The sequence below is a fragment of the Orbicella franksi genome, chromosome 3 (assembly GCF_964199315.1).
Source record: "Orbicella franksi chromosome 3, jaOrbFran1.1, whole genome shotgun sequence".
NCBI classification, from domain to species: Eukaryota; Metazoa; Cnidaria; class Anthozoa; order Scleractinia; family Merulinidae; genus Orbicella; species Orbicella franksi.
In genome coordinates this window covers 13,376,852-13,402,906 of record NC_138147.1, presented here as the reverse complement: position 1 = coordinate 13,402,906, position 26,055 = coordinate 13,376,852, and the positions used below count along the sequence as shown (strand labels likewise).

The 26,055-nt window shown below is 40.1% G+C and overlaps 2 protein-coding genes across 2 annotated transcripts; both read left to right on the top strand.

Moving 5' to 3' along the window:
• Positions 1 to 1,173: 1,173 nt before the first annotated feature.
• On the top strand, positions 1,174 to 9,103 carry LOC145481353 (monocarboxylate transporter 10-like). Its single transcript, XM_081459829.1, has 4 exons — positions 1,174 to 2,119; positions 3,300 to 3,859; positions 5,717 to 6,086; positions 6,639 to 9,103. Exons 1-4 carry the CDS (start codon positions 1,939 to 1,941, stop codon positions 6,959 to 6,961), a joined length of 1,434 nt encoding a protein of 477 aa, XP_081315955.1. The 5' UTR covers positions 1,174 to 1,938; the 3' UTR covers positions 6,962 to 9,103.
• Positions 9,104 to 11,596: 2,493 nt separating this feature from the next.
• Positions 11,597 to 24,586, top strand: LOC145481352 (cytochrome b5 reductase 4-like). The gene is made up of 16 exons (XM_081459828.1): positions 11,597 to 12,390; positions 14,138 to 14,238; positions 15,508 to 15,604; positions 16,105 to 16,182; positions 16,345 to 16,393; positions 17,193 to 17,250; positions 17,435 to 17,531; positions 19,177 to 19,206; positions 19,377 to 19,502; positions 19,964 to 20,104; positions 21,193 to 21,342; positions 21,729 to 21,821; positions 22,295 to 22,355; positions 22,674 to 22,763; positions 22,916 to 23,089; positions 23,339 to 24,586. The coding sequence occupies exons 1-16, from the start codon at positions 12,108 to 12,110 to the stop codon at positions 23,391 to 23,393; spliced, it is 1,683 nt and encodes a 560-aa protein (XP_081315954.1). The 5' UTR covers positions 11,597 to 12,107; the 3' UTR covers positions 23,394 to 24,586.
• Positions 24,587 to 26,055: the final 1,469 nt, after the last annotated feature.

Sequence of the window (26,055 nt, the reverse complement as noted above, 5' to 3'; positions counted from 1 at the left end):
TTTAGCAAAACTTAGGCTTATTTAGCGTCATGGCAGCTAAAAACCTGACTAAACGGTTAAAAACGGTATTTTTTGGCGAAAGTTTGGTATTCAAAGGGTTAAAGAAAAGCACAAATTTTCCCTAAAACTGTCTTTTTCGCCATAGATCGGTCCAATTGACCATTCTTAGTCTCTAACGAACAAAATTTAGCTCGATGAAGGATTTCATAAATTTTTGGTTAAGGTTACGAGACATTTTTCGGACTGTCGGGTGTCCTCGTAAATCACAAGACTCCCACAGTAGATACATAAAGAAAACAAATTGAAGATCATGTCCTAACATAACTTGATTCCACAAACAATGTTAAGCTTCAGAACAAAGAACTGGAAGCAATGATTGTTTGGAGAGGTATCATTATTGACAGCTAACCATGAGTAAGCTAACCTGAACATTAGCCTAACTGGAGCGTTATTCAGACAAACCAGTGAGCTATTGCGGCTAAACGGAGAGCTTTTCAGGTCTAGTAATCTACTTTAAAAAGGACAGGCAAGCACGGGCAGACAAATGCTGGCTATAACGAGTTTTCAAGATGTTACATGTAAAGACATTGTCATCGAAGACTTTCTCCTACAAATATAATCAGTCTAAAAGTATGATCATTACCTCCTGACCAGTTCGAGTTCTTCGATCGAGTGCAACCCTAAAAGATATCTTACCGGCTAAAAGACGTTTAGTCCTGAACACTGTATGCGAGACCAAAATCCGTTACTTACATGCACCCCGATGCCAAACGACGACTATCCCCGACCTTTTCCCATGGGAGCTCCCCCGGGTATTCTGGCAAACGAAGCGTTGATGCTGCTTACCCGAAGTACTATTTGGACTCGACTGAAACTCCTTACAGGCTTACTGAAATGGTATTTAGAATATAAACGAAATTCGATTTAGGCTAAGCGCTGAGGCTATTTAGAGTAACCGAAGTGCATTGTGATCAGAGTCAGTTATTCACTCTTCGACCATCCTTTGAAGAAAAGTGTTGGTTACACTGTACTTTTGTTGTAGTCGCATGTACGTACCGGTATTACGTGCCTATCTTTGTTGCTCTTACATTTCATGTAATAATTTTTGAACGCTTTACAGTGCTACACCTGCATGTACTGCCATGGCAATAAAAAAAATAATGGCACCGTAAATCAAGTAAAAATATATTTCTTTCCACAAAATTGACCGTAAACCAGCACTGGAAAGAAATCACTTCCACTGGAAAAAAAATAACACTGACAAAACAAATAAAACAGCTCCTAGCCTGTCTCTCGGAACTGGAATTTGAACTGCAAGTACATACGTCACAATACGCAACCGAGCTCATCTTTATATACATTTTTTGATCAGATTGAGAGCAAATCTCTTTGAGCTTCAGTCGCAAAAAGCCTCCAAAAGTGAACTGTCTTTCTCTGAGAGATTCTTCATTCCTATTCACAAGAATAACTATGGCCACAAAAGCATCATGAGCAAATGTGGTCAAATGTTGGAATCCAGAAGTCCCCCCTCCTTCCCCCTCCCCCCCGGGTGGTCACACATTGAGAGCAAGGGTCATGTTTTTTCTAAGACTACGATTGATTTATCCAAAAACATGTGACAAAAACATGTAAAACCGTGCTCTGTGCTACGACAGGCGACAATAAAACTCTGTCAGTTTCAGTATTTCCTCATGACAAATGCACTGAAGTAGGTTCTTTTGCAACCATATTTGGGCTCAAAGCATGCCCGGGCTGGTCGTCACCGTCGTCACGCAACGCTTCAAACGAGAGGAAATTTGCATTCGCGCGCCTCTGAAGCTATGCAAGTTTCAAGTTACCAATACTTAAAGTTTCTTTTTTTTTTTTAATTCTGAAATCTCAGATCCAGATCTGCTAAACTGAACAACGTTTCGGTTACAGAACAGGTCATTTTGTGCAATGAAGGACAAGAGCGAAGCAGAAGTTGTCTTGCGCGACGCGAAGCCAGATGGAGGGTACGGATGGATTGTATGTTGTGGAACTTTCATCGTTAATTTTGTGGTGTTTGGGATCCACAACTCGTTTGGCGTTGTGTACGTTAATCTACTGGATGATTTAGACCTTGGAGAGATGCAAACTGGTAAGCGATTATGGTGCGAACTTCTGTAAAATTAGGTAAATTTTGTTGTGTACGTGATCAATTGTCTGTAATATGACCGAAAACACTTTTTCATGTCAATCGCATTCAATGAATCTTCTTTTGTTTTAAAACGTTTTCCTATGACGCGTGCTGAACTTCTCAGCAGTGCAGATTTATTGATGAATAATACGTTCTAGCTGTTTTACAATTTAACTGATATTCCCTTTCAGAAAGTGAGTGTGACCTGTCAAGTAACCAGAGAAAGTTTACTTAACAAAAATTAATATTAATTATAGTTTAATGAGTTTGGGTTGCATCATCCCATTTTAATATTGTTAGTGTGACCTTTGATACTCTGATTATTATAAAGATTTATTTGGGCCCCATATGAATTTTTGATACAGTGATCTGTTATACCAAGTACTTGCATGCAGATCTCATTCTTTGCACCAAAGCCTCAGAGCTACTTTATCTCGCATTTTACTAACCAATAGATCTCAAGATGATCTTGTGATGTGATAGAAGAGCAAATGAATTTCAGCTTCAAAAATCAACAAAGCATGAAGTAAACATTCCTAATTTTCTTTTATTACTTGTCCTAACTGCTTTGTGTCTACCCTTAAATAGGTTTAGGTCTGAAAGTTGATTTTTAATGTATGTCCCTTCAAATTTCAGTTTTTTTTTCATATCATTAATTAAATTTTATTGTTTCCTTTGTGACATTTGTATACAGTAATCTGTATAGTGAATAGTGGAGAGAGGGCAGAGTAGTGGGGATAAGAGAGGGAAAGAGGCCCTGAGAGAAGAGAGGGGGAGGGGAGGGGGACGAAGAGAGAGGGAGAGGAGGGGGGTGAAGAGAGGGGGAGAGGAAGAGGGTGAAGAGAGGGGGAGAGGGGGGAGGGCTGAAGAGAGGGGAAGAGGAGGTGAAGATGAGGGGGTAAAGAGAAGGGGAGAGGAGGGGGAAGAGAGGGGTAAAGAGAGGGGAGAGGAGGGGGACAAAAGAGGAGTAAAGAGAGGAGGAGAGAAGGGGGAGAAGAGAGGGGGAGAGGAAGGGGAGAAGAGGGGCTGAAAGGGGAAGGGCAGTAGGGATGAAATAATTGGAAGGACCTTCCCAGATTTAATCATACTTTGATCTTTTTAGTGAAACAATTTACTATTATAATTGTTTTCTTGCTCACAGCATGGATTGGTGCAATGGCAATGGGCTTAAATTTCTTCTTTGGTCCAATAACAAGTGCTCTGTGTGACCGTTTTGGATGCCGTATTGTGTCCTTCGCTGGAGCATTATTGTCTGTTTTAGGGCTGTTTCTAACATCCTTCATACAAGAAGTTAATAAAATGTATGTGACGTATGGCTTGGTCTGGGGGATAGGCTCCAGCTTTGCCTTTGTGTCATCAATTGTTATTCTTGGACAGTACTTTGACAGGAAATTGGCCCTGGCCAATGGAATTGCAACATCAGGAAGTGGAGTTGGCTCGCTTGTGGCAGGACCAGTCATAAATTATTTATTACAGACAGTCGGATGGAAAAATTCCATGCGTATTCTTAGTGCCATTGCTTTGTTGTTATGGATTGCTGCACTGCTTTTCAAACCAAGGGAAAGTCATCAGGATATCATGGAAAGGAAGATGAATTCCAAGCTATTTGATACATCAATATGGAAGAATAAAGCTTATGTCTTATGGGTTTCTACTGTAGCTTTGTTCCAGTTTGGTTATCTAGTTCCATTTGTTCACTTGGTAAGTCATGCATTTACAATATTCCTATCTTGCCAGAGGTTATCCTACATAATGTAATGTAACATAACATAACGTAACATAACATAATGTAGCGTAACGTAACATAACACAACACTTTTTTGTCTTTATTTAACCAGGGAGGTATAAATCCTGGTTTCAATAGAACTCAGTGGTGACAAGTATTTCTACTTGCCCTGTAAGTCTTAGAGGATTGTCAGGGATACCCTTAGCATTAAATTGCCAAAATAGCAGACACTCCTTTAAGCAGATACCCTTGCTGCCAGAAAAAGAGTTTTTTTGGGACAGGTGTCTGTTTATGGTTGGTTACAAATGTAGCGTTTGTGTGTGGCTGGCACCATGAACAAGTGTCCACATGCAGGAGGTGTCCACTACAGGTGGTGTTTGTTGGTAGAAGGCTTGATCGTACCATGCTACACACCTGGGTAGTCTGAGCAGTGTATTCCAAGAGTGAAATGTTTTGCCCAAGAGCACAGTTTAATTTTTGTCGCCAGTGTTTAAACCAGCATCAATTAATCCAAAGTCCAGCACATTAACCATTAGGCCAGTGTGCCTGTCAAAGGTGAGAGGTGCACATCTCTAGTAGGCTACAAATGTATATGGGTGGCCGGTCTTTTCCACACTGAATAGTGGTCTGGGTTCTAGCCCCTCTCAGGATTGTCATGTTGTGTTCTTGAGTGAGATTTCTTTCATAGGGCCACCCTTGAAAAGGGGCATAATCTGCAACAGATCACCAAGGCATTTACCATCAGGGGTGCAACTGGCGGCGGGGGGGGGGGGGGGAGGGTGGCGTGCAATAGTGGAACATTCAATAGGCCCTTTGCAGCTGGGGTCACGTGACCAAATTTTTCCTATAAAATTTTTATATTATGGGCTTTAACTTAAAGAATGCCAGAAATGGAAAGAGCGCATCGAAAATACCAAAATGGCCAAGTTTGAGGCCCGTGGAATTAAAGAGTAAGTTTATATGACTGTTTGAATTTTCAGAAAATTTAGAGGATTTATGTGGAAAATGTTGCTGGAGAGCAAGGCCTTGCTCTCCAACAACTTTTTCCATACAAATCTTCTTATTCTTTTAAAAATTTGGAGTGTCATAAAATCTCCTTCTTTAATGATGGGGACCTCAAACTTGGCCATTTTGATATTTTCGATGCGCTCTTTCCATTTCTGGCATTCTTTAAGTTGTAGCCCATAATTTTATGAAAAATAGGTCACGTGATGGCTTAGCTGCAAAGGGCCTATTGCCCCTAAAACAAACACTTATGTATCTTGCAGCCCATACTATTTGCCTTAGAGGGTGTCTGCCTTGGCAGGAACATAACAGAGATATACTAGTGGATTAGCTTTAGCACGTTGTAAATAAAAAATTAGGGAAATTCTCAAGGTGTTTGAATCCATAAATGCACTCTGTAGCACAAAGTAACTAGAATTGTAGATCTATAGTGAGGCATTTCCCAGGTGTTTTACATTTATACAATCAACTCTTGTTATAGCGGACACCCTCGGGACCGTCATTTGGTGTTCATAATAGCGAGAGTATGCAACACCAGGGAGTGATGAAAAGTAGCCTTTATTTGTGGGTTTTGAAGTTTCACATATCCAACTATTCCGCAATAGTGGGAGTCTGTATTTTATGGTTTCAACCGGAGATTTAGCCTGTTCCAGGCTCTCGGTCAGTGGCGACGTTCGAAAAAGCGGGCGCGGGACGAGTATCTCAATAATAGCGGGGTGTTCGTAATAGCCATGGGTGTGTCCGCAAGGCGAGAGTTGACTGTAGTTGTTTTGGAGTTCCAAAGTTCCCTAAAAGTAAACAATTTGTTTTTGTTTGTTTATTTCTAGGTGAAATATGCTGAGGATCTGGGAGTGCCAAAGTCTCAAGGAGCTTGGCTAATTGGATTTCTTTCTATCACCTCGACCTTTGGACGGGTGTTTTTCGGCAAGATATCAGATCTCAAATTCGTCAACAGATTATACATGTACCAGTTTTCGATTTTCGCTATTGGATTAACAACCCTTCTGTGTCCTCTGACTAGTAACTATGCAGGTCTTGTCAGCTACGCGTTGATATTTGGATTTTTCGATGGATGCTTCGTGGGTCAGGTTGCTGTGATCACGGCTGATGTAGTTGGCCACGAGAAGCTCTCTCAAGCGGTCGGAAACATGTTTGGAACGCTGGCGATACCCATGAGCCTGGGGCCCCCTCTTGCAGGTAAATCAAACCCTGTGGGGGGTTTAAAGGGAATTGAAAGAGCTTTGTCCCTCCCCTTCCTATTTCCCCCATTAAATTGCCTGCCCCTCTCTAAGTTACAAGAAGTACCAGTGCAGTTTTCTAAAAAGAAATTTCAATAGATTAGAATCGTGTTGTTTAACCCTCCAATACAAGTTAAGAGAAAAACTTTTTACTTCTGCGATACCTTTGTGCAAAGTTGCAATTGGTGGTAAAGAAGCGTGAGACCAGTCACGCAACTTATGGCCTGCGTGACAGGCGTTTAGAGGGAAGGATGAGGGGGAAACGAGAGGCACGAAGCGTAAACTTACTATATTATTTCCAAACTTGACCAAACTTAGTGTAAGTCTTGTTGTTGTAACTAAGTTACTTGGAGAAAGTGTAACATGCCCGCTTGACTTGGGTACATGTAGCTGACAATAAAAAAATATTACTGGCTTTCAAGGAAGATAGTGGATCAATGAACGTTCAGCTAACTAGAGCGAAATGTATAGTTGACGTTTTGGTCTCACAGAAATCTTCGTTATATTTCAGGTTGGTTACATGAAGGATTTGGCTCGTATGATGGGGCATTTTATATCGCTGGTTCTGTGGCCGTATTTTCCTCTCTGCTGCTCTTTGGTGTCGACCGCATGATACGAAGTCAGTTTAAAGCAAGCAGGCTTGTCGAGCACAGAGAGACCAAGAACAACGCTTCGTTGATTAGTGGTGATAATGATAATTCCTCGCCTTACGACTATGGTTATAAGGACACGGAGTCCCAACCGATGTTAGAAGATGAATGTTCTAGTACACATTTTAACCGGCTGAAAATTAGCGAGTTTCTCATGTTTAGTGACAGAGAAACTGTTTTGTAGCAAAGAGTTGGAATAACTTATCGAATCACTTACATCTCCAGTAGAGGTTAGGCGCGTTAACACTACGCTAGAGGAATTTGAAAACGGAGCTTTATTTCTCCCGTAAGGCCTGTCGTCCACACTAATCCTTCACGAAAACGGAGCTTTTCGAAAACGCTCTTCAAACCGGAGGAATTTGACAACGCCAACTTTGCGTTTTCGTGTGGACGGAAAACGTTTTGAAAAGGGAGCTTTTCGAAAACATTGACGTCGCGATAATCATGTGATTTTATATTCCTGGCCTAGTTTTCTTCAACCACAAACCCAAAATGACGAGCGATTATTGCGTTTTCAAATTTCTCCGGCGTAGTGTGAACGGAAAACATTTGATGCGTTTTCAGAGTGAGAGCTCCATTTTCAAATTTCTCCGCTGTAATATGGAAGGGGTCTTAGTTTTTCGATAAAGTTTTAAACATATAGAATCATGAAAATGTAACTTGTATTCACCGTAGCAAAAAAAAAAAAAAAAAAAAAGTTACAAGGCAATTTATTGGGTGGGTTCACCGTTTATAGATATTTAAAATCTTTTAAAGGATATACGTACATTTTTTACTTGGTAAAAAAAAAATTAAAAAGTCGAATATTAATTATTTAAGTAAGTTTAAAAGATCAGAGTATAAAAATACGCATCGTTTGCTAAGACCATTTTTAAGAACCTTATGAGTTTATAGTTTCACTCGTCTAGAAATATTGAAACGGAAATTACAAACCTACGTATATGGTAAGCCATTTCTAATTTGCTTGTACCTCTGTTTCAAAAGGAGTCTTGATGCACAACTTTTGATATTGAAATGGGATTTTCTTGCACGTTCATTGTCTAGCAAATCCCGGGACGCGGGGAGGGGGGGGGGGGTTGTACTCCCCTATATGGGCTATATAGGTATGTTCGCCCTAAGGGGTAGGGTTTTGCAGCCGTTTTGGTCATAAATAGGGTATCGATTTTGGCCATTTTGGTCATAAATAAGGCATGGTTTTTGCACTCTGGTCTTGAATTGGGTATGTTTCTTAGAAGAAGCTACTTTTTCATCATTATCAATAAGACCGTCAACAAAAGCCCTTCATAACTTATGTTTACGACAACTGTTTCAGCCGCAACGGACATAAATCGGCTATCGAATTTTTGGTCAGGCCATACATAGGTTGGGAAAAAAACGCAGATTTTGGTCATAAATAGGGTAAGGGTTTTGGGAAGCGGGCCGCACACCCCACCCAACTTTTCCGGAAGTACCCCCTCCCTCGGGTGCAAATCAAACCAGGAGCCATAATCGGGGACGGAGACCGTAAGCGCGCGACATTTGTAGTATTAGGGTTGTCCCCATGATATGGGACAATAATTCTATTTTTAGAACAAATTGCGCCATCGCCTGCGGCACACGCGCGTACATGCTGCGAGGATTTTTGCGGATGTCGCGCGGAGGAAATGGCGTCCGAAATTCCCGAAAATTTTCATGTTTTTGGCCCACAACTCAACGCGTTCACGTCTGTTGGAATTTTGCTTAAGTATTTTCGTCGTAAGCTGCTCCAGTTTGAGTGAAGTAAGACAGTGTCGAATTTAGGTATGTTCCGCTGTAACCTTATATATATCGCTGACCAAGTTGTGTTCCGACGGATGCTTCTTTTACATGAGCTGTACATTACTCCACTTTAAATTTCACGTATGTTGAAGATTAACAGCTTTCCATTACACAGCAAAAAACTAGCTGGATATATTTAGATATAGCAGAGCTTCAGGGCTTCATAGTTTCCTAGCTCCTCTTGCCACACACTTGCGAGGAATTTGTCAGTCTATCGCGACCGAAAAGTAAAACAAAATAATTGCTAGTTGGAGTTTCGCTTGAATTTTAAGCAACGCTTGATGTTTCATCCAAGGCCCAATAACTTTACGTCCGTAGATACTGCTCAGTTTTATTCGTGTAAAAATCCAGTAAATTGTCTGTTGTCAATGAATGAGAGCGCCCGCCGATGCGTGTTTTCAGTACAGTCAGTAAACATGACAAATTGTACTTCCGCCGCTCTTTCGTGTGAAAGCGTACATCGAACTCAAACAATAACTCTATAGTTTTTAAATATGTTTAAGATTGATAAATGTTTGAGAACATATTAAAAGCTAAGCTGGAAATATGCGAATAAAGCAGAAATAATCAGCAAAGTCACGATGACGCTTTCTTTAGTCAACTTGGAATAACGATTTCGAGTTTGTTGATCGAGCTATCAAAACTCCTTGTCTATTTTCATTTTCGCAGTGTAAAACTTCACTATGCTTATGTTGAAGAAACACACATGATGTTAGTAGCCTTTTTTGCGTTCGTGGAATTTGTTACAGCATCTCAGCACAAAAGATAACGAAAGAAATCTTTGTCAAGATTTGTTGACAATTCAAACACCGACTCGGACTTGAAAGTGCACGAGCTGCACTATGCAAATGAGCTAATTGTACGCGTCAGACTTTCCTTTCAAAAACTTTTGCACACTCACCAAACAAGCAGAAACAATAAGAAACCGTCAAAACAGGTTTTGGTTATGATGAACCATTGTCTGAGAAACTCACAAATTAACTCGATACCAGAGTGTAGAGTTTTCTTGCTATATTCTTAAGTCAGAACAAACGCAAAAACATACGCGTAAGCTTACAACTAGCGTGAGCAGATCTTAGTATTCATTCCCAGCGCGAGATTGAAGTCTTGTTTTCGACCCTGAAAAACCCACCTTTTCCGTTAGCGCAGAGCATAAAACTACATATAAGCGCCCTGGTTCGTATTCCCTGCCTTATTCCCTGCCATCGCTGTGAAAAATACGCAAAAGAATCTCTCAACTCTCACCATTTGATCACACAACGTGACAACATCCACGCGAGAGCCCCCGACACGTGCGTGAATCCGCGCGGATATATGACATCAGGATGGCGCAATTTGTTCTAAAAATAAAAAAATTGTCCCATATCATAGGTGCGCGCGAATCCCGAGACTTACGGTCTCCGTCCCCGATTATGGCTCCTGATCAAACTCATTTCCATATGAAAGGTCGTGTACCAGGACTCGTTTTGAAACAGAGGTAGAAAAATGGCTTATCAGTAATGTAGCTCACCCCGATTTTTCGTAGCACTGAAAATTTTTTTTCTAGGTATTGTACGTTTAGAACTGAGAAATAAACTATCAAAATTGAATGGCGTGATACTCAGTAAGCGCATTAGAGGTTTGTCATTATAACACTGTTCTCCATACCAGACCGTCAAAATGATTTTTGTTATGCAGATGTGTAGCAACCGAAATTGTTTCTAGCAATGTTGCCAAATTAGCATTGTTTTTTTTCTGTTAGTTTCTACCTTGAAACATTGCGCGTAATTTTACTAATAATCTCAATGTGTATTTACCAATTGCAACTAGGCCTTTCGACAAATTTCACGAAAAATCGCCAAAATATCTTTCCGGAAATTCCAACAAAATTTTCTGGCTGGCTGGCTGGCTGAATAAATGAATAAATGAATAAATAAATAAAAATAATGATATTGAATCACTTAGGCTAAAATTTTCAAACTTTTCTTGTAGGAGTAGGAGTTGAGGAAGAAGATTCTGACAGGCGCTTCAATTTTGTTAGCATCCGCCATTTTGGAAAATTGTGGCTTTAGCGCTTTTAGTCTGGAATACATTCTTCAAGTGGAATTTCGCTGACTGGATTGTTTGTGGCGTAGAGCGGACTATTGTTTCAAGAAAATTGCGAGGAAAACACAGGGCTTGCCTTCCATAAATTTCATATATTTGTCATGGCCCAACATATTTATTAAAAATAATATAAATTGAATAACAATGCCAAATGTGGCGCTTCATAAGTATTTCTAAATATCCCCAAAATTTAGCTAATTTTCTGCCAAATATCCTAATATTTTCTAAATTTCTCGGAAACTTCTAAATATCCCTTAATATATCCGAAACATTGTGGCGATTGACGCAAGTAACTTAGAACCAAGCTGTAGCCAGCTGAAAAATCGTTCTTACTGTGATTAGTATTGTATACGATATTGCACCCAAAGTTTGAACAGTTTAATTTGCAGCTTGTGGTAACATTCATGATCATCCAGGTGAAAATGAAAGACAATATCAGAATACTGTGTTCAAGAACTGATGTGTCTTTTTTTCTATTAAATAAATGTGCACGTTAGATGAAATGCAAATGCGGCATTATAGTACGGTCTCCGAACTGAAGAAGCTTCAAGGCATAACGAGTAGAACGATCGCGTGACAAATCGATGCAAAACACATATTCGTGGGAGACCAGTGACAGAAATTAAATCTAGCAGAGTTGCTAGAAGAAATCGCACAAGAGGATCGAGCAACTGGAGCAAAGCTTGACGAACAGACTGAAAGGAAAGAGGTGCAAGCAAATTATTTGCGCTAAATACACCTTCAAATAAAGTGTAGTCCTAAGCAAAACAAATTAATATTATGTCAAGCATTTGCAAATACGACATCTGGTAAAGAAAAAAGGAGAAAGATAAACAAATCGAACAAACCGAAAAAAACACGAAGGATTCCGCTTCAGGCTAATAAAACCGAGAGAAGTAATTGATTGAATTGTTTTTATCGCGATCCGTAAAGAGGAAAAGGATCCGTGAGTTTCTGTTAATTTCAATTTTAGGAGAAACCATACATAGCAAATGTTTTTGTTATCAGCGGTTTTTGTGTACAAACAAGCAGCGTAACGACATCCCGTTTCTATGCACAACGTTATGCTTTTCGCAGCATTTAATTAGCATTTTGCTCATGATGGAGATTTATTTGTCAGGTACGGTGTGTAGGTGACAATTTTAAGTACTATCGAGCAATGCAAGTGTTACACGAGCCATGAAGCAACGAAGAGAGGATCAATGTCAAGCAACTTCAAGGGTGAGGCGTGCGAGGAAGCTCTCTGAATGACATTTGCGTACGGGATTTAATTTTTCTCACAGTTCTCACGGAACCGACTTGGAAGCTTTGAGCACGCCTCATCTTGTTGCGCAGTTACTTTACTAAGATCATTTTAAAACAGAAAGGGACAGACAGGAGAATTTCAAACCGGCAAGCTGGGTTGTTCAGGCTCGAGCACCGCTAAATCAGCGGCTTCAGACCGAAACATGCAGGCACGTGATGACGAAAACGACAACAACTCGTCCGCCATGACAGCTCCGAAGATCAACTTCCCGGCGGAAAATTCGCCTCAGAGAGCGAATTCGGCGGGCTCTTTTAACATCAGAGCCAAAGTTGTCCCTCTAAAGCCGGGAAGAAGTTTGATGGACTGGATCCGGCTCGGAAAAAGTGGACAAGACTTAGCGGGAACCGGTGGAATGACAAAAACTGTCACTGTGGAAGAACTAAGCAAACATAGCACAAAACACGATGCTTGGATCAGCATTCGAGGTTGGTAAAGTATTTTATTTCGCTTTGCTCTTTGTTAGATTTTGTTAGCTAAGCATCACGTTTTTCTCATAGGAAGAGATTCTTAGTATAAAATCAGCCGGGGGAAGAACGTAGACAAAACAAGCCTACACCAAGTACCTGCGAGATCGATCTGCTCGATAGCCTCAGGTCGCATTCACAATGCATAAGTTAAAAACCAGTATTTTTACTTTATTCGTCCCTGGTTGTGGACGGCGGCCGATGAAGCGATCAAGCGGTTGTGAGCAGAGTCTCCCACTGAGCAGAAACAGAGCCAAAGTTGAGAATCTCTGTCTTGCAGGGTGAAAACAAGCACTGCCAATACCCTTGTTATTTGTATATTCCAAGGTCAAAACTAACCTTAAATGACCCTAATCTATCATTTCTTTGTGGAAGGTTTCTTTCATCGCTTCACGTTCCGTATAAATTTGTTTGTACAGGGTTACACTGAACATGATCTGCATCATGTCACTAGGGAGGTCATGTAGCAGCCCTCGCAAGGTCTCACACGAATGGCTCGATACCCGTTGAGAAAACAATAGAACAAACAACAGAGGCAATTTACCTCGTCCCAAAACAGTAACAGCTGCTACACTATGATGACAAATAGAATAGTTGCAAGCTTACGAGAGTTACTACATTTCTGATTAGGGATGCTGATATTTACATTCATACTATGCCATAGAAAATTCAGCCAATCAGAATACAGGAATGCAATTATATATTTGTTGGTATTACACTCAATCTTCACACCGCACACTGTGCAAATGTCAATAATTTAATAAATACTAATACTAATACTAATACTACTACTAATAACGGTAACGATAACGATAACGATAATAATAATAATAATAATAATAATAATAATAACTTTATTGTTGAGTGTATTGGCTGCTGATTTTTTTATGACGGTGTATACTGTAGACATATTATATGGCAGCACAAGGACATGAATTTAATTTTCAAGTGGTGAAATATTGCATTTAACACAAGAAAATATAATTGATATCTTCAAGCCACTGTGTAATCCTCTTTCTATGATATAGACAGACAGACTGTTTGCACAAACAACCATGAAAAAGCAAGAAAATACATTGAAGCATATCAGCAAGAATGCAGACTGTACAGATGCACAGCTTGAGGCAAATAGGCAACACCAGTTTATATGGCTGACACAACACCACTTTATCTGCTAAGCAGCTTGGGTGCATAAAAGATGATGCAACTTCTGGTTACCTGAATATGTTACATAATTAATATCCTTGTTAATGAGGGTATGGAAAATACGCCACTCGAGTCCCAGATGTAGTTTCTCATGAATTTTATGAGTAGTGTATTTTCCATAAAAGACTGATATCTATATAATAAAAAAACAGTGAAGGCTTTGGTGTATGCTGAGGGAGTAGTAACTGAGTAGAACCACCTTTCTTTTATTGTCACTCATTTCTGTTACTTAACATGCTGAAGAACATCAGTTCTACTAAATTGGAGGCTTTACTGTTCATCTCAGCTTTGTATTTTAAAAGCTGGGATTGGGCTTTTGCCAAGGAAAGATAACAAAATGTAAAATTATAAACTTTATTGCCGCCTGTCTCAGACTTCCAGATTGTGAGGCAGGATGGGACAGGAGGCAAGTGAAAAATGACACTAATTAAAGCATTTATAATCATAATCATATTCATAAGTTTCTGATAATTGAATGTATTTTTATTTTATACCATTGTAGGTAGAGTATACAATGTGACACCTTACTTAGAGTATCACCCTGGAGGTATTCCAGAGCTGATGAGAGGGATAGGGAGAGATGCCACTGATCTGTTTGATGAGGTGAGTAGTTAGGTGCTGTTGATACGTGTATGGGGGTACATGACCCACGTTTGGGGGTGGTTTTGAAACCCTGACTGTGTTAAGGACAAAGGAACCCCAAATCACCACCTTGTGTAAGACAACATCCTCTATGCTAGGACACGATTTAGGACAGAGGATGAACCGTACATTACTATCTGGTATCCAAATTATCTGCTGTGTACTGATAACATGCAAAAAACCGGTGATCATTTCTGATCTATCAGCAAAAGCAATTGGGTAACCATACTTCTGTTTCCAACAGATTCAGACTCTCTTTAGGATAGACTCAAAAACATTTGTACCCTGATTAAACCCATACTCTGCTGAGGGTTGGGTTTTGTTAAGAAAAGGCCCATTATAGTCCAGTGGTTCAGGGCCTTAAAGTGGGCCACTTATCTGCTTTCAGTAAAACCGGTCCAGAGGCATGTCCCTACATAGACCACATAGCATGCAGAGTACCCAACCCCGCTCCCCGCAGCCCTGGGGCCAAATGATATTTAGCAATTTAAGCAATTGTCAAGTGGTTAGGGTACTGACCGTGTGTTCAAGTCCTGTTCTGACCACTAACTGGTGTTGTTCTCGGTAGTCCCTGAGTTCAACTCCTAATGGACACCCTTATAAAATAATAACCAACCACTTTGCCTTCTACAATTCGGGATTGTTTATAACCATGCTGTTATGTTCCTTTACATTATTTGTTTCATCATCTGTTTCCATTGGCCCTAAAAAGCCCTACCATGGCACGGTAGTCCAAGGCCTTAAAGTGGACCTTTGGCCACTCATCTGCTTTCAGTAAAACCTGTTCAGAGACACTTCCCTTTGTACTAGCAGGGGATTCATTAAGTGCCAGGCACTGGGCAAATTGACCAGCTGTGAGGATGATTTCGCCTGCCTGATTTGACCATCTAAAGGAAAGTTTTTCTTGCAAAGAAGTCCAGTTCAAAAGCTTTTGTCTGCTTGTGAAAAGCATTTTCCCCCTGCTAAAAACATTAATAAATCCTCTGCACTAGTCCATATGACATGCATAGTATCCCCCACTCCACCCTGGAGCCAAATGACATTTAGCAACTGAAGGACTTTTTAAGAAACTATTAATAGTTGATAATACTGCAACAAAAAGTTCCATTCAGCACCAAATGGTTAATTTAGGCAACCTTCTCCCTTACATGTACACACTGGTTATCCACTTGAACATCAAATTCCCTGTCACTGTGTAATATCCTCAATGTATGGTCTTGTACATTACAGACACATAAGTGGGTAAATGCGGAGTCAATGCTGGAAAAATGTTTTATTGGTCCTCTTAAAAGAAACAGTGTGGTCAAGATGAAACCTTCCAGAAGCGGTATGTTTAATGATTATGCCTTTTCATGTCTGTGGTGCACCTTAAGTGGCTTTTGATGCTTGATCTGACAGTGTTTAAATTCTCTTTGAGAATCATTCATTATGTCTGGCACTTGGCTGTTTTGTAGATCTCAATGATTTTTAGATAGATCTCACAGCAGGGTTGTTAATTTAAGTAGCTGGCAGTGGCCAAAAATTGCCATTTTACTTCATGATCTTGGCCAGGTATTTTGAAGTCTATGGTGCATGTCCTTCAAAACATTGTGACAATCCTGCACAGGGCAGCTTCCTCAACAGTTAGCCAGGCTATCCAAGAGGTCATAAGTTTTATTTAGACCCGAAGTGCTAAGTTTTCTGTAAAGTTCTGTGAAAATCACTTCTCGTCATTGTACACACAATGTACATTTGGGACAGAGTCATACATGTATCTGTGTGTTCTACATTTTCCTGGAGATAAGATATGCCAAGCTAACCAAAATGTCTGTTTTATTTTATTTGAAGGATCAGGAAAGTCGTTGAATGTTTCAACAGGATCTTTGAAGTCTCACAACAGTCTGTTTGTTCCCGGGGCACAACAAGGTAAGGATCTTATCTGTTTCATTTACCAGTGTACTGTGTAATTTTCTGATGATTGGCTCCCTTAAAATTGTTAGAAGCATAGGTAAAAATCTAGTTTAGACTGTGTTTTGGGGTGTAAATTGGGGAAAAATATAGCTTCAATGTTCTCTTTTTCTTTTCCAGTTGATGGATTTGCTGTTCCAGTTCCTCCACAAAACAAACAAGACCCAAGGTCAGAAACTAATTAATAGAAATCTTAATATTACAGATAGCAATAATTTTAATGTTCAGTCATTGAGTCCCAATATTGATATTATTTGTCACTTCCATGTTGAAATTATCTTTTTTTACGATAACTGCAGAAATTCTCACGTGCTCATTGGCTAATTTTCATTGTCAATAAGCAGACAGACACATGAATTTATAATTCATGCAATGCGTCAATGAGCGAGAGCGGACAATTTGAGAATTTGTTATCGTAAAAAACAAATTGATCTCAGTTTTTCATGCGTTTGTCCTGTTACTGACAATGAATTTCGTCATAACATTGTCAAAGTAGTCTGCGTATCCACTCGGCTATTGCCTCGTGGATCCATAATGTTGTTTGACAATGTTATGATGAAATTCATGATCAATAACAGGACAGACGCATGAAAAACTGACATCAATTTGTTAAACTGACACTGTGAAACTCAGAAGTAGTTATGGAATGTTATTGTGTAATAAGGAAAAAGTTAATTAGGTGTGAAAAACTAAATCACAAACAGCAATAGAAATTAGTTTGTGGTTTTGAGGTTTCCTTGTGTGTCCTGAACTTTATTATGATTGGTCAGTTCACTAATGACCTGTCTGAATCAAATCAACATGTTCATAAGTGATTTTCTGAATTCTAGCTAATTTTTTTCACAGTAATTAAATACAGTTTTTTAAAATTAATACCACAGTATCTGCGGTCCCACAGTCAGCATATAAAATATACTGTATTTTGATCAGTTTATTTATCATGTTGCTTATTTTTGTTTCTGTTCTAGCTATGATTGGTACCAGAATGACAAAATAGTTACAATATCAGTTTACACCAGGAAAAAGGTTTGTTTTAGATAAAACTGGTGATTTGTCTAGAGCTGAAATAGAGTAAAATTTGAAAACAAAACGAAAAAAGCAAGCCTGGGAAATAGGAATAAGTCATTGGACAGGGGTAATTTGATTGGTGGAATGTTATATTAATAATTATGTTATAAAGCTTGATGAATTTTGCAATTGTGTCTTACAGGATTTTAAAGCAGAAGATGCCATACTAGAATTAAAAGATGGAAAAGACTTTGATGCTATATTCATTTTAGGAGAAAAAAGCTTCCGAGTACATTTAGGTACGGTAATGTCTTCCTTTTTCTTCATTAATTCTTGCTTGAATAATTAACTGACTGATTTATAGTTATAGGTCATTGCAGGGCTGCAAATAACAGGCGGTCATCAGACACTGGCCGACCAAAATTTTCTCGTGAAATGAAATCCCAATTGTGGTCGGACATGACGTCCCGACAATTTTTTTTCTATCGTAAATCATTTTACGGTAAGGACGAATAAAAAATCTACTGTGAGTAAATCTTACTTTTTTTGGTGATGTCCGGCCACAATTTGTTTTGTCTGACCAAGATGACGTCTTCGCAGGACATATGTCCTTTCAAGAGAAAAAATTCCTTGCAGCCCTGCATTGTTATTAGTCAGTGTCTTATTGAAAGTAGCCTCAATTTGTGTTTACCTTTCCCTAAAATCGATCTGCATTTATGGACTCAGTATGGCCTGTAGCCACATGTTATACTTCTGAACGTAATATTCCACTCTCTTAGGAATCTCTTCTTCAAGGAAAACAAGGATTGTTGAAAGAGAGTGTTACAAGGGCGGTACATTCCCTGCATAGCTAGTTTACTTAATATTTGCTTTCTTGTCAGTTGGGAAATTGAACTCACGTTCCTTTAAATCAATGATGGATTTGTGCTATACCAGCACCTGCCATTTTTGCCATCATTGAAAAGGTGGCGTTAATTCTTCATTTAAATTGACCAAGACTGCAGTCTCGGTTTGAATATGACTAAATACATGTAAACAACCCCTTCCTCTCTGAATCAATAATGAATTTATGCTAAATTTTGACCATTGTGATGACGCATATCGTTGTCGATAAGAGTACAGACAATGCTAAACCACATTCGATTTGTTTTTTACCACAAAATCAACGTCAAAGAAAATTTCTTTTTCAGAGCGTGACCATGAGCGTGATACATTGACGCGAGCAGCATTGCCTGGACTCTTATCGACAACGGCAAATTGGCCAATCAGATTGCAAGATTAGTAGCAATTGTAGTAAAAAATTTTATGACTATTATGCTGCACAGTACATACCAAGATTCTTTCTGAAATATTCCGTTTTTGATACAAAGCAAATGGTTCATCTAGGAATTACAGATTGGACTTAAAGCTGCACAGATACACAGAAATATAAACGAGTAGAGAAATTTGTCTTTTTGAAAGTCGCCGATTTCGCCGCTTCCGAAATTACATACTTGAAAACTGATGTTTGGTAGTACAAATGTCGAAAGAACAACCTTTTTTGTCGGAGCCATTTCTTGCTTCTCAGTTTAAAATTCCTGGAAAAGCAGCTTTTACAGATACTCGGCAATTTACGTGCGGTTGTCCTAAGACCGGCCTATCGCTGACGGGATTCTCTCTCTATTCTCTCCCTTCTTCCCACCACCCTCTGCATTTAGAGAAGAGGCTTGGATCGGTCGGTTATATCACGGCAAGGCTGTGCTTTAGAAGCGCCCAGGTGCCACAGGCGACTAACTTTTGCCTTTGGGCGACTGGAAAAACTTTCTTTTTTCATATATGCGTAAGTGCTGGGCACCCAGGATTTCATGGTTAGGAGCCTTTGGGCTCCTTGTAATTTTTCTTAGGCAACAGCCTTGTATCTCGTCAATTTTGATGACAATAATTGCTTTCCTTTTTTTCTTCCAGCACTGACCAGTCCTATATCTCACCAACAAGGTTTGTAGGCAATATAATGTAATTTGTTTTGTATTCGTTCTTTTGAGAATTAGAATTTTTAAATGAGAGCAAGAGTTTTTAGGATTGCTTTTTTGTTTTCCAACTTTGTGTTTCACTCGTTTCTTATTTGACGCTGCCATTTATTTGTTTATTTCATAATTATACAACAGTTCGTTTGTCTGGAGAGAGTGGAAAAGTCGACATTCTTTTAACAAAAGAGACTGCTGGGGTACACTGGACAGAGTTAGGAAAAGGTCTCCAAGGCAATAATTCATTCAAGCTACATAAAGACAGAGGTATGGAGGAATGACGGCTTTTGTCTTCTGCCGTGTACCTAATAAGCAATCCGCAGTTATTGAACGATAAAGCCGTTTGTCATATATATGACTAAGAGAATATTAGCCTGTGAGCAAGCTCACCTTTGAGTCACACGCGCAAGCGGCGAAGAGCACAGCGATCCGGCGGGAAGGAATCTGGTGAAGAGGCGCCACTTTCTCGTCTCGCGGCTTCGCCGCTCGATTTCGCGCTCGCGGCTACGCCGCGTGCGCTTGTGTTCCAACGTGAGCGTGCTCGCAACAATCAGCAGTTCGTTCTTTTTCTGAAGTTAGCTATTTGCAGCTGATTAAATTTTGGAAACAAACCTTTACGCAATGCCCCTTTAACCTTTCGCCCTAAATGCTAACGAGAATCGTGATTTAAGAATCTAATTTTTATTGTATGACACGAAACAGAAAAGTGTTGGAATTTCCAATTACAGAATCCAGGTTATGGGATTGCAGAGTAGTCTCCGTAGAGTCTGTGACACATAACTGCAAATTGTTTTGCTGTGAGCTGCCTAATGGCGTCATCATGAAAATACCAATAGGACACCACATACACATGAGCAGAGATGTTGAAGGTTTGCTACATAGACAATAGCCTACATTCGGTGCGAAAATATTTATCTGTTCCGATGAGCGAACAGTGTAGCTCGAGGAAACCTCTGAGCTTTGAGGAACAGATCATGTCCACGGGCAAATATTCGAGCATATTTTCGCACCAAATGCAGGCTGTTGTGTTTATTATCTTAAACTATTTTTCGCAACACGCACAGTTTTGAAAATTGGGGAATATCACTCGGATATTCCCCCGTTTGAGCTAGTGCATAGTCAGTCACGTGACGCGTTTAGACCAATCGCGTGCCTGTTCTTCAGGCACGTACAATTGAAACTTTCAAAACGTAATAGGCTAACTTCGATATGTTAAAATTCTAACATGACTCCGAGGCTTAGGGGACTAAACCAAGGCTTGGCGTCATGTTAAAATTTTGATATATCGGAATAGGCCTATTGTCTTTCCTGGGAAAAGGACCATCCTCAACATAGTCAGCTGATTATTGACATAAGTTAGTCGACGTGATCTGGCGTCGGGGGTTTCTGCTGCTTTCTGTTGTTCTCTGTCGGGCTTTGTGCGAAGCACGTTTCGATATTCAAGGCTGTTTTGAGACGCTTGTTTTTGGAGCGGACAGCTCTTCAGTTTACGATTACATTACGCCAAGCTGACCGGTTTTCACAGATATTTTGATCAATGTTGAAATCTTTCAGCGAGATTCTAACGAATCGTCTGTTTCGTCGGTCCTTCTGACTACCGTGGGAGCAAGTTGAGCCACAAATTCACCATAGAAAATGTTCTTGGAATACAGTCTTCACACATTAACGTGCGTAAGTCAAAAGATTTAAAGTTGAATGCAAATAAGCATTAAATCTATGCTGTTCTTTTTTGCATTCAACTTGACCTTGCAGACATCCACGCCGATACTACAGAAATCCCGGAGAGTGCGTGATGGGAGAAGAAAGGGAAGGAATACATTAACCATCACCATAGTAACATGTGCCCCTATCAAATGACTATCTACTTATCTGCCAATTAGATCTCCGTAAAATGCATTTTACCACTGTTCGAAAACGTTTCTTTTTTTCCTTGTCGATTTTTTTTCTTTCTCCGTAGGTATGCAGATTAGCCGCCCTTATACAGTGGTACTGCCATCTCTTCAGGTGGATCCATCGGAGAGGGAATATGACGGGAAACGCTTTCATCTAATGATTAAACTCTACCCTGATGGAACGTTGACTCCAACGTTAAATGCTGTCGGAGCTGGTGAGCTTTTTGTTCACCCTTTATTATTCAGTTATCATATTGAATTACAAATTTGTACTCTTAAACTCGATATTGATGTTATTGAAGTTGTGTGCAAACTTGTTATCGACCTGTTTTTGTAACTGTATAACTACTAGAAAATGTTGCTACTTAGACAATAAGGACCGATTTCATCACAGAATGTAAGCAATGCAAATGATTTAGTAACTGCAATGTACTCCTCATTGATTGGCCCAAATGAAAAAGGTAGAAGAATGGTGTATGGTGATGCGTGTCCCTTAATCCTTGAAAATCATCTTACGATGTTAGCACGGATCCTGTCCGTTATATACGCAGGCTTGTATGTACTGTTTTACAAACTGAGGAAGATATTGGGACTTTTGCAGGTGACAGTCTCCAAATTACTGATCACTCGGGAGATTTTCGAGAATCTCGATTGAATGAAGCCAAGGAGATAGTTCTTATTGCCGCTGGCACAGGTGTGTTATTAATAATCCTAATTATCATTGAATCATCAATCGATCGATCAATCGGTCAGTCAGTCAGTCCGTCCGTCCTCCCGTTCAGTGAGTCAATCAGTCGATCATTCAGTCAATCAGTCGGTCAGTCAGTCGGTCAGTCGGTCAGTCGGTCAGTCGGTCAGTCGGTCAGTCGGTCGTTTCTTTCTGCGGTATTTGCCTTCGTTTACTCTTAAAACTCTACTTGAAAATTACTGATTATCAAGTTGTTGTTTTACCAAGCCTCAGAGACTGTGGCTTGCATATGCATGTGCTGTTTCAAGGGTCGATCTATTCGTTTGAATGGAAGAGGGATGTTGTTAGTGGCCGTAAACGAATCACAGGAAATTAGTTTAACAATCCAGGTATTGATTTATGTTCCTTGCAAAGTAATATTTCCCCAGTTATCCTTTAGATCATCTACCTGTGTGTTTATACTGAGCTGTTTTTCACAGGGTTCACACCCATGGTTAGGCTCATTCGGCACACAGTGTTGGAGAATTCCTCAGTGGACAAGTAAGTAAATTATGTCGTGACTCATTTTACACTTCTTATCCAAAAAGCGAGTGTAATGTTCTCACGCATTTTTGCTATGTTTTCAACATGACAAAACAGTTTTTTCCGCAAGGATATTTCCGTTAATATAACGAATCCCTTTGCTAGAATGTGTTATGTGTTGTGATCTCGTATAAGTATTCATGATAATACTATTTCTTAATTTTCTTAAACCTGTCTGTTTTTGCATCGCACGGGGAACTTCCTGAAATAAGTCGACTGCTGTGGTTATGAACATGTAAGGTTTAATCTCACAACAAGCTTTTTTTTATTGTACAGGTCTGTCAAGCTCTTGTTTGCAAATCGTCAAGAAACAGACATCTTATGGAAGCAGCAGTTGGACGTGTTAGCCGATATCGCTAGTCCAAGGTGAGAGTTCTTCCCATCATTAACAAGTGAGCACAGCACGTTCATAGGCCTGTTTGTTCTCGCCGTTTTTTGTCTGTTTTTTTTTCCTTTGCTCTGAATCAGTTAGAGGCTGTACGTTCAAAATCTCACTAGGATGTATCACTTGTTTTCAGATTTCAAGTGTTCTACACGGTGACCCAACCCAACCCTGAGTGGGAAGGCTACGAAGGTCGTGTTTCCATGGAGATGCTGTTAGAAATTTTACCCCCTCCACCTAGTGCCGGCTACGAAAGGGAGTTACTTATTGGAGTGTGTGGTCCTGATGCGTTCACGCAACACATCGTCAGGTGAGAGAGGGAAATCATTTTTGTTCGGCTTACGCTTTTAATTTTATTTTAATCAATCATGCCAGTAAAGAAATAGTTTAGGCGCTAGTGAGGTCGACTTTTGGGCCAGTACATCCTAGTTACAGCTTTTCCAAAGGACAAGCTCCAACACTGGTTTATGAGCATTTTGTAGTGTTAGCTTTGTAAGATATTGTAGTGGAAATTTCATCTTCATTAACTGTGTGTTGCTATTTACCCTTTCATGTGCAGCATGCTAAAAGACCTCAGTTACACTGGAAAAATGATTCATGCCTTCCTGGCCTGATTTAAAGCTTCAAGTGTACATTAGAGTTTGTCTTGTTTACACCAACGCGCCACAGATTCACTCACAAGACGTCAGTTACCCTGGGATAATGAGCCATGCATTCCTGGCTTCATTGAGGCTTCAAGTTTTACTAGACTTAAATGTGTTCACACCAGCGCGCCACAAATTCACCCACAAGACCTCAGTTACATTCAGTGCATTCCTGCCTGCATTGAGGCTTCGAGTTTACACTAGACTTAGTTGTGTTCACATCGACGCGTCACGGATTCATTCAAACGACGTCATTTACATTGGAAATCCATGCATTCCAGGCTTATCGACAGCAGTATGCTTGTGTACACTACAATAAACTGCGTCCACAACAGCACGTCACGGGCTTAGTCTAGATCTCCTACCGTGCAAAAATCATACGTGTAATGTTCACATGCGAACAAGTGATCACTCTCAATACACGAATGTCGATCATGCGGTTACGCACCTGGATTATGTATTGGCATCTTGTACCTGTTTTGAAACTACACGAGTATGAGACTTCCTGCCTCTTGTGACTTGAACTGGTTGAATTGGACAGGACCAATTTACGATTCAAACGTGACTGGAGATTCGCATGGTCACAACGCCTCAAAGTTACTCAGACGCTTGAGCGCACGTGATGAGCACGTGATGTGCACGTGATGCAGCACGCATGACTCAAAATTGACCCAGGTCAGTGTATCTTGTACGCGAGTAACCGTCTTGCCGTCCACCAAGCATTATACGCCTTTCAATTACTACGACAGGAATTTTCTCAATTTAGCAAACAAGATAAATACTTTCATGATGAGAACGTTTTGATAAGACAAACTCTAATAATGCAGTGTTTTTACAATTGATTCCTATGGTTACCACGGCAGACACGGAGATTATACGGATTCTAAGACCAAGATTAGATATAGAATTTCCTTGGCAACTTCAGCCATACAAAATTTCAATAAATGAGCATCTTTTCTGTAGGATGTCCTTGCTGGTCAAGACAGTCTTAAGTTTCACGAGCTAATGGTTCTCCTAGTAGAGTCCTTATTTATTGTTACATCGTTTCCAAGATGACTAAACTATGTAACTGTAATCTCCCTCCTCTGTGGGACTTAAAAATGTGTACATAACCATTCTCTCAAATTAAAAACAGAATTAAAACTTTGCAATATCTGCCGAACAGTCAATTGCAGTCAATTCTCGTTCATTCTTTAAAACCTCCTTATACTAAACGTTCTGTTGTAACATTGGTCTCAGTAGCCTCCTACCCAGATGGTCACACAGACGTTCTTTGGGCTCGTCACGCAATCTTCCTCCTCCACTTGGTGGAAGAAAATTGCGTGACATGTCCAAAGAACGTCTGCCTCCCCCCCCCCCCCCGGGGGTACTCCCTTACATGGGCTACATAGGTATGTGCGGCCCCAAAGGGTAAGGTTTTTCAGCCGTTTTGGTCATAAATAGGGTATCGATTTTGGCCATTTTGGTCTTAAATAGGGTATGGCTTTAGCACTCTATTCTTGAATTAGGTATGTTTCTTGGAAGAAGCTACTTTCTCATCATTATCAATAAGACCGTCAGCGAAAGCCCTTCATAACCTATGTTTAGGGCAACTGTGCCAGCCGCAGTGGTCATAAATAGGGTATCGAATTTTTGGCCAGGTCATAAATAGGGTAGCAAAAATCGCAGACTTTGGTCATAAATAGGGTAAGGGTTTTGGGAAGTTGACCGCACACCCCCATCTAACTTTTCTGGGAGTACCCCCATCGGGGCGTCTGCATAGAAGGCTATGCTTCCAGTTGATGGAAAGCGGCGGGATTAAAAGTTACCTTTAGGCTACTCTTGGTAGAAGCATTGTCACTGTTTCTGATGACAGTTTGAAATTGTTCGAGCTAAAATAAAGGACTCAAAAGCAGCCAAGAAATGACTCAAAGATGACCAGTTTCTTCATACGGAAAAGTGAAGCAGAGGAACCGTCAGACGCCGGCATAGACTTTCTAAAAGTCTTTTCCAATAATTCTTCCCTGGCCTGTTGGTTTCGCCGTTGGTTAGGTCGCTCGCGCTCGCCCTCACGACTTCGTCGCTCGAAGATTACCCTCAATAAGTCAAGGATTAAGAAAAGGTCGACTTGTGGCAAATCTAACGTCTGCACAAAGGATTAATACTCTTAAGCCAACTAACTTAATTTCGCTTCAAAAGGTACGGTACGCCTTGAAATAATCTTTTTACCGGATTTATCACGCGGTGGCTCTTAATTTAATAATAAAGTAATGAACTGTACGCATAATACAGAACGTTAAAAAAATAACATCGAATAAAAGAATCCTTAAAATTAAAATAAGTTCTCTGTGAGGTTACAAGACGATAACAACTACTAGGAATGTAGGCTGCGAATGCAGACGTATTTCCGGCTGTCGCTTGCCTCCGCCGAAAGTAACGTCTGCGAACCCGAGCCAGGAAACGATTTCTGTGACGTAATGACTTTTGTTTCTCCTTGGCCAATCAGATTCCATGATAAAATGAAACTCGAGAGCTCCTCGCAGCGAATACCTCGCGCAGTAGTTCTAGGGCTACTTGAGCTAAACTGTGATTGGCTTAAAATTCCTACGTCAGAGAAATCGTTTCCTGGCTCGGGTTCGCAGACGTTATTTTC

Excerpts from the sequence above, each read along its gene's own strand:
- LOC145481353 (XM_081459829.1), top strand. The coding sequence starts at position 1,939 with ATGAAGGACAAGAGCGAAGCAGAAGTTGTCTTGCGCGACGCGAAGCCA. Across the intron at positions 3,860-5,716 it reads TAGTTCCATTTGTTCACTTG|GTGAAATATGCTGAGGATCT; the intron begins GTAAGTCATGCA and ends GTTTATTTCTAG. Across the intron at positions 6,087-6,638 it reads CCTGGGGCCCCCTCTTGCAG|GTTGGTTACATGAAGGATTT; the intron begins GTAAATCAAACC and ends GTTATATTTCAG.
- LOC145481352 (XM_081459828.1), top strand. The coding sequence starts at position 12,108 with ATGCAGGCACGTGATGACGAAAACGACAACAACTCGTCCGCCATGACA. Across the intron at positions 17,251-17,434 it reads CAGTTTACACCAGGAAAAAG|GATTTTAAAGCAGAAGATGC; the intron begins GTTTGTTTTAGA and ends TGTGTCTTACAG. Across the intron at positions 23,090-23,338 it reads TTCACGCAACACATCGTCAG|CATGCTAAAAGACCTCAGTT; the intron begins GTGAGAGAGGGA and ends TTTCATGTGCAG.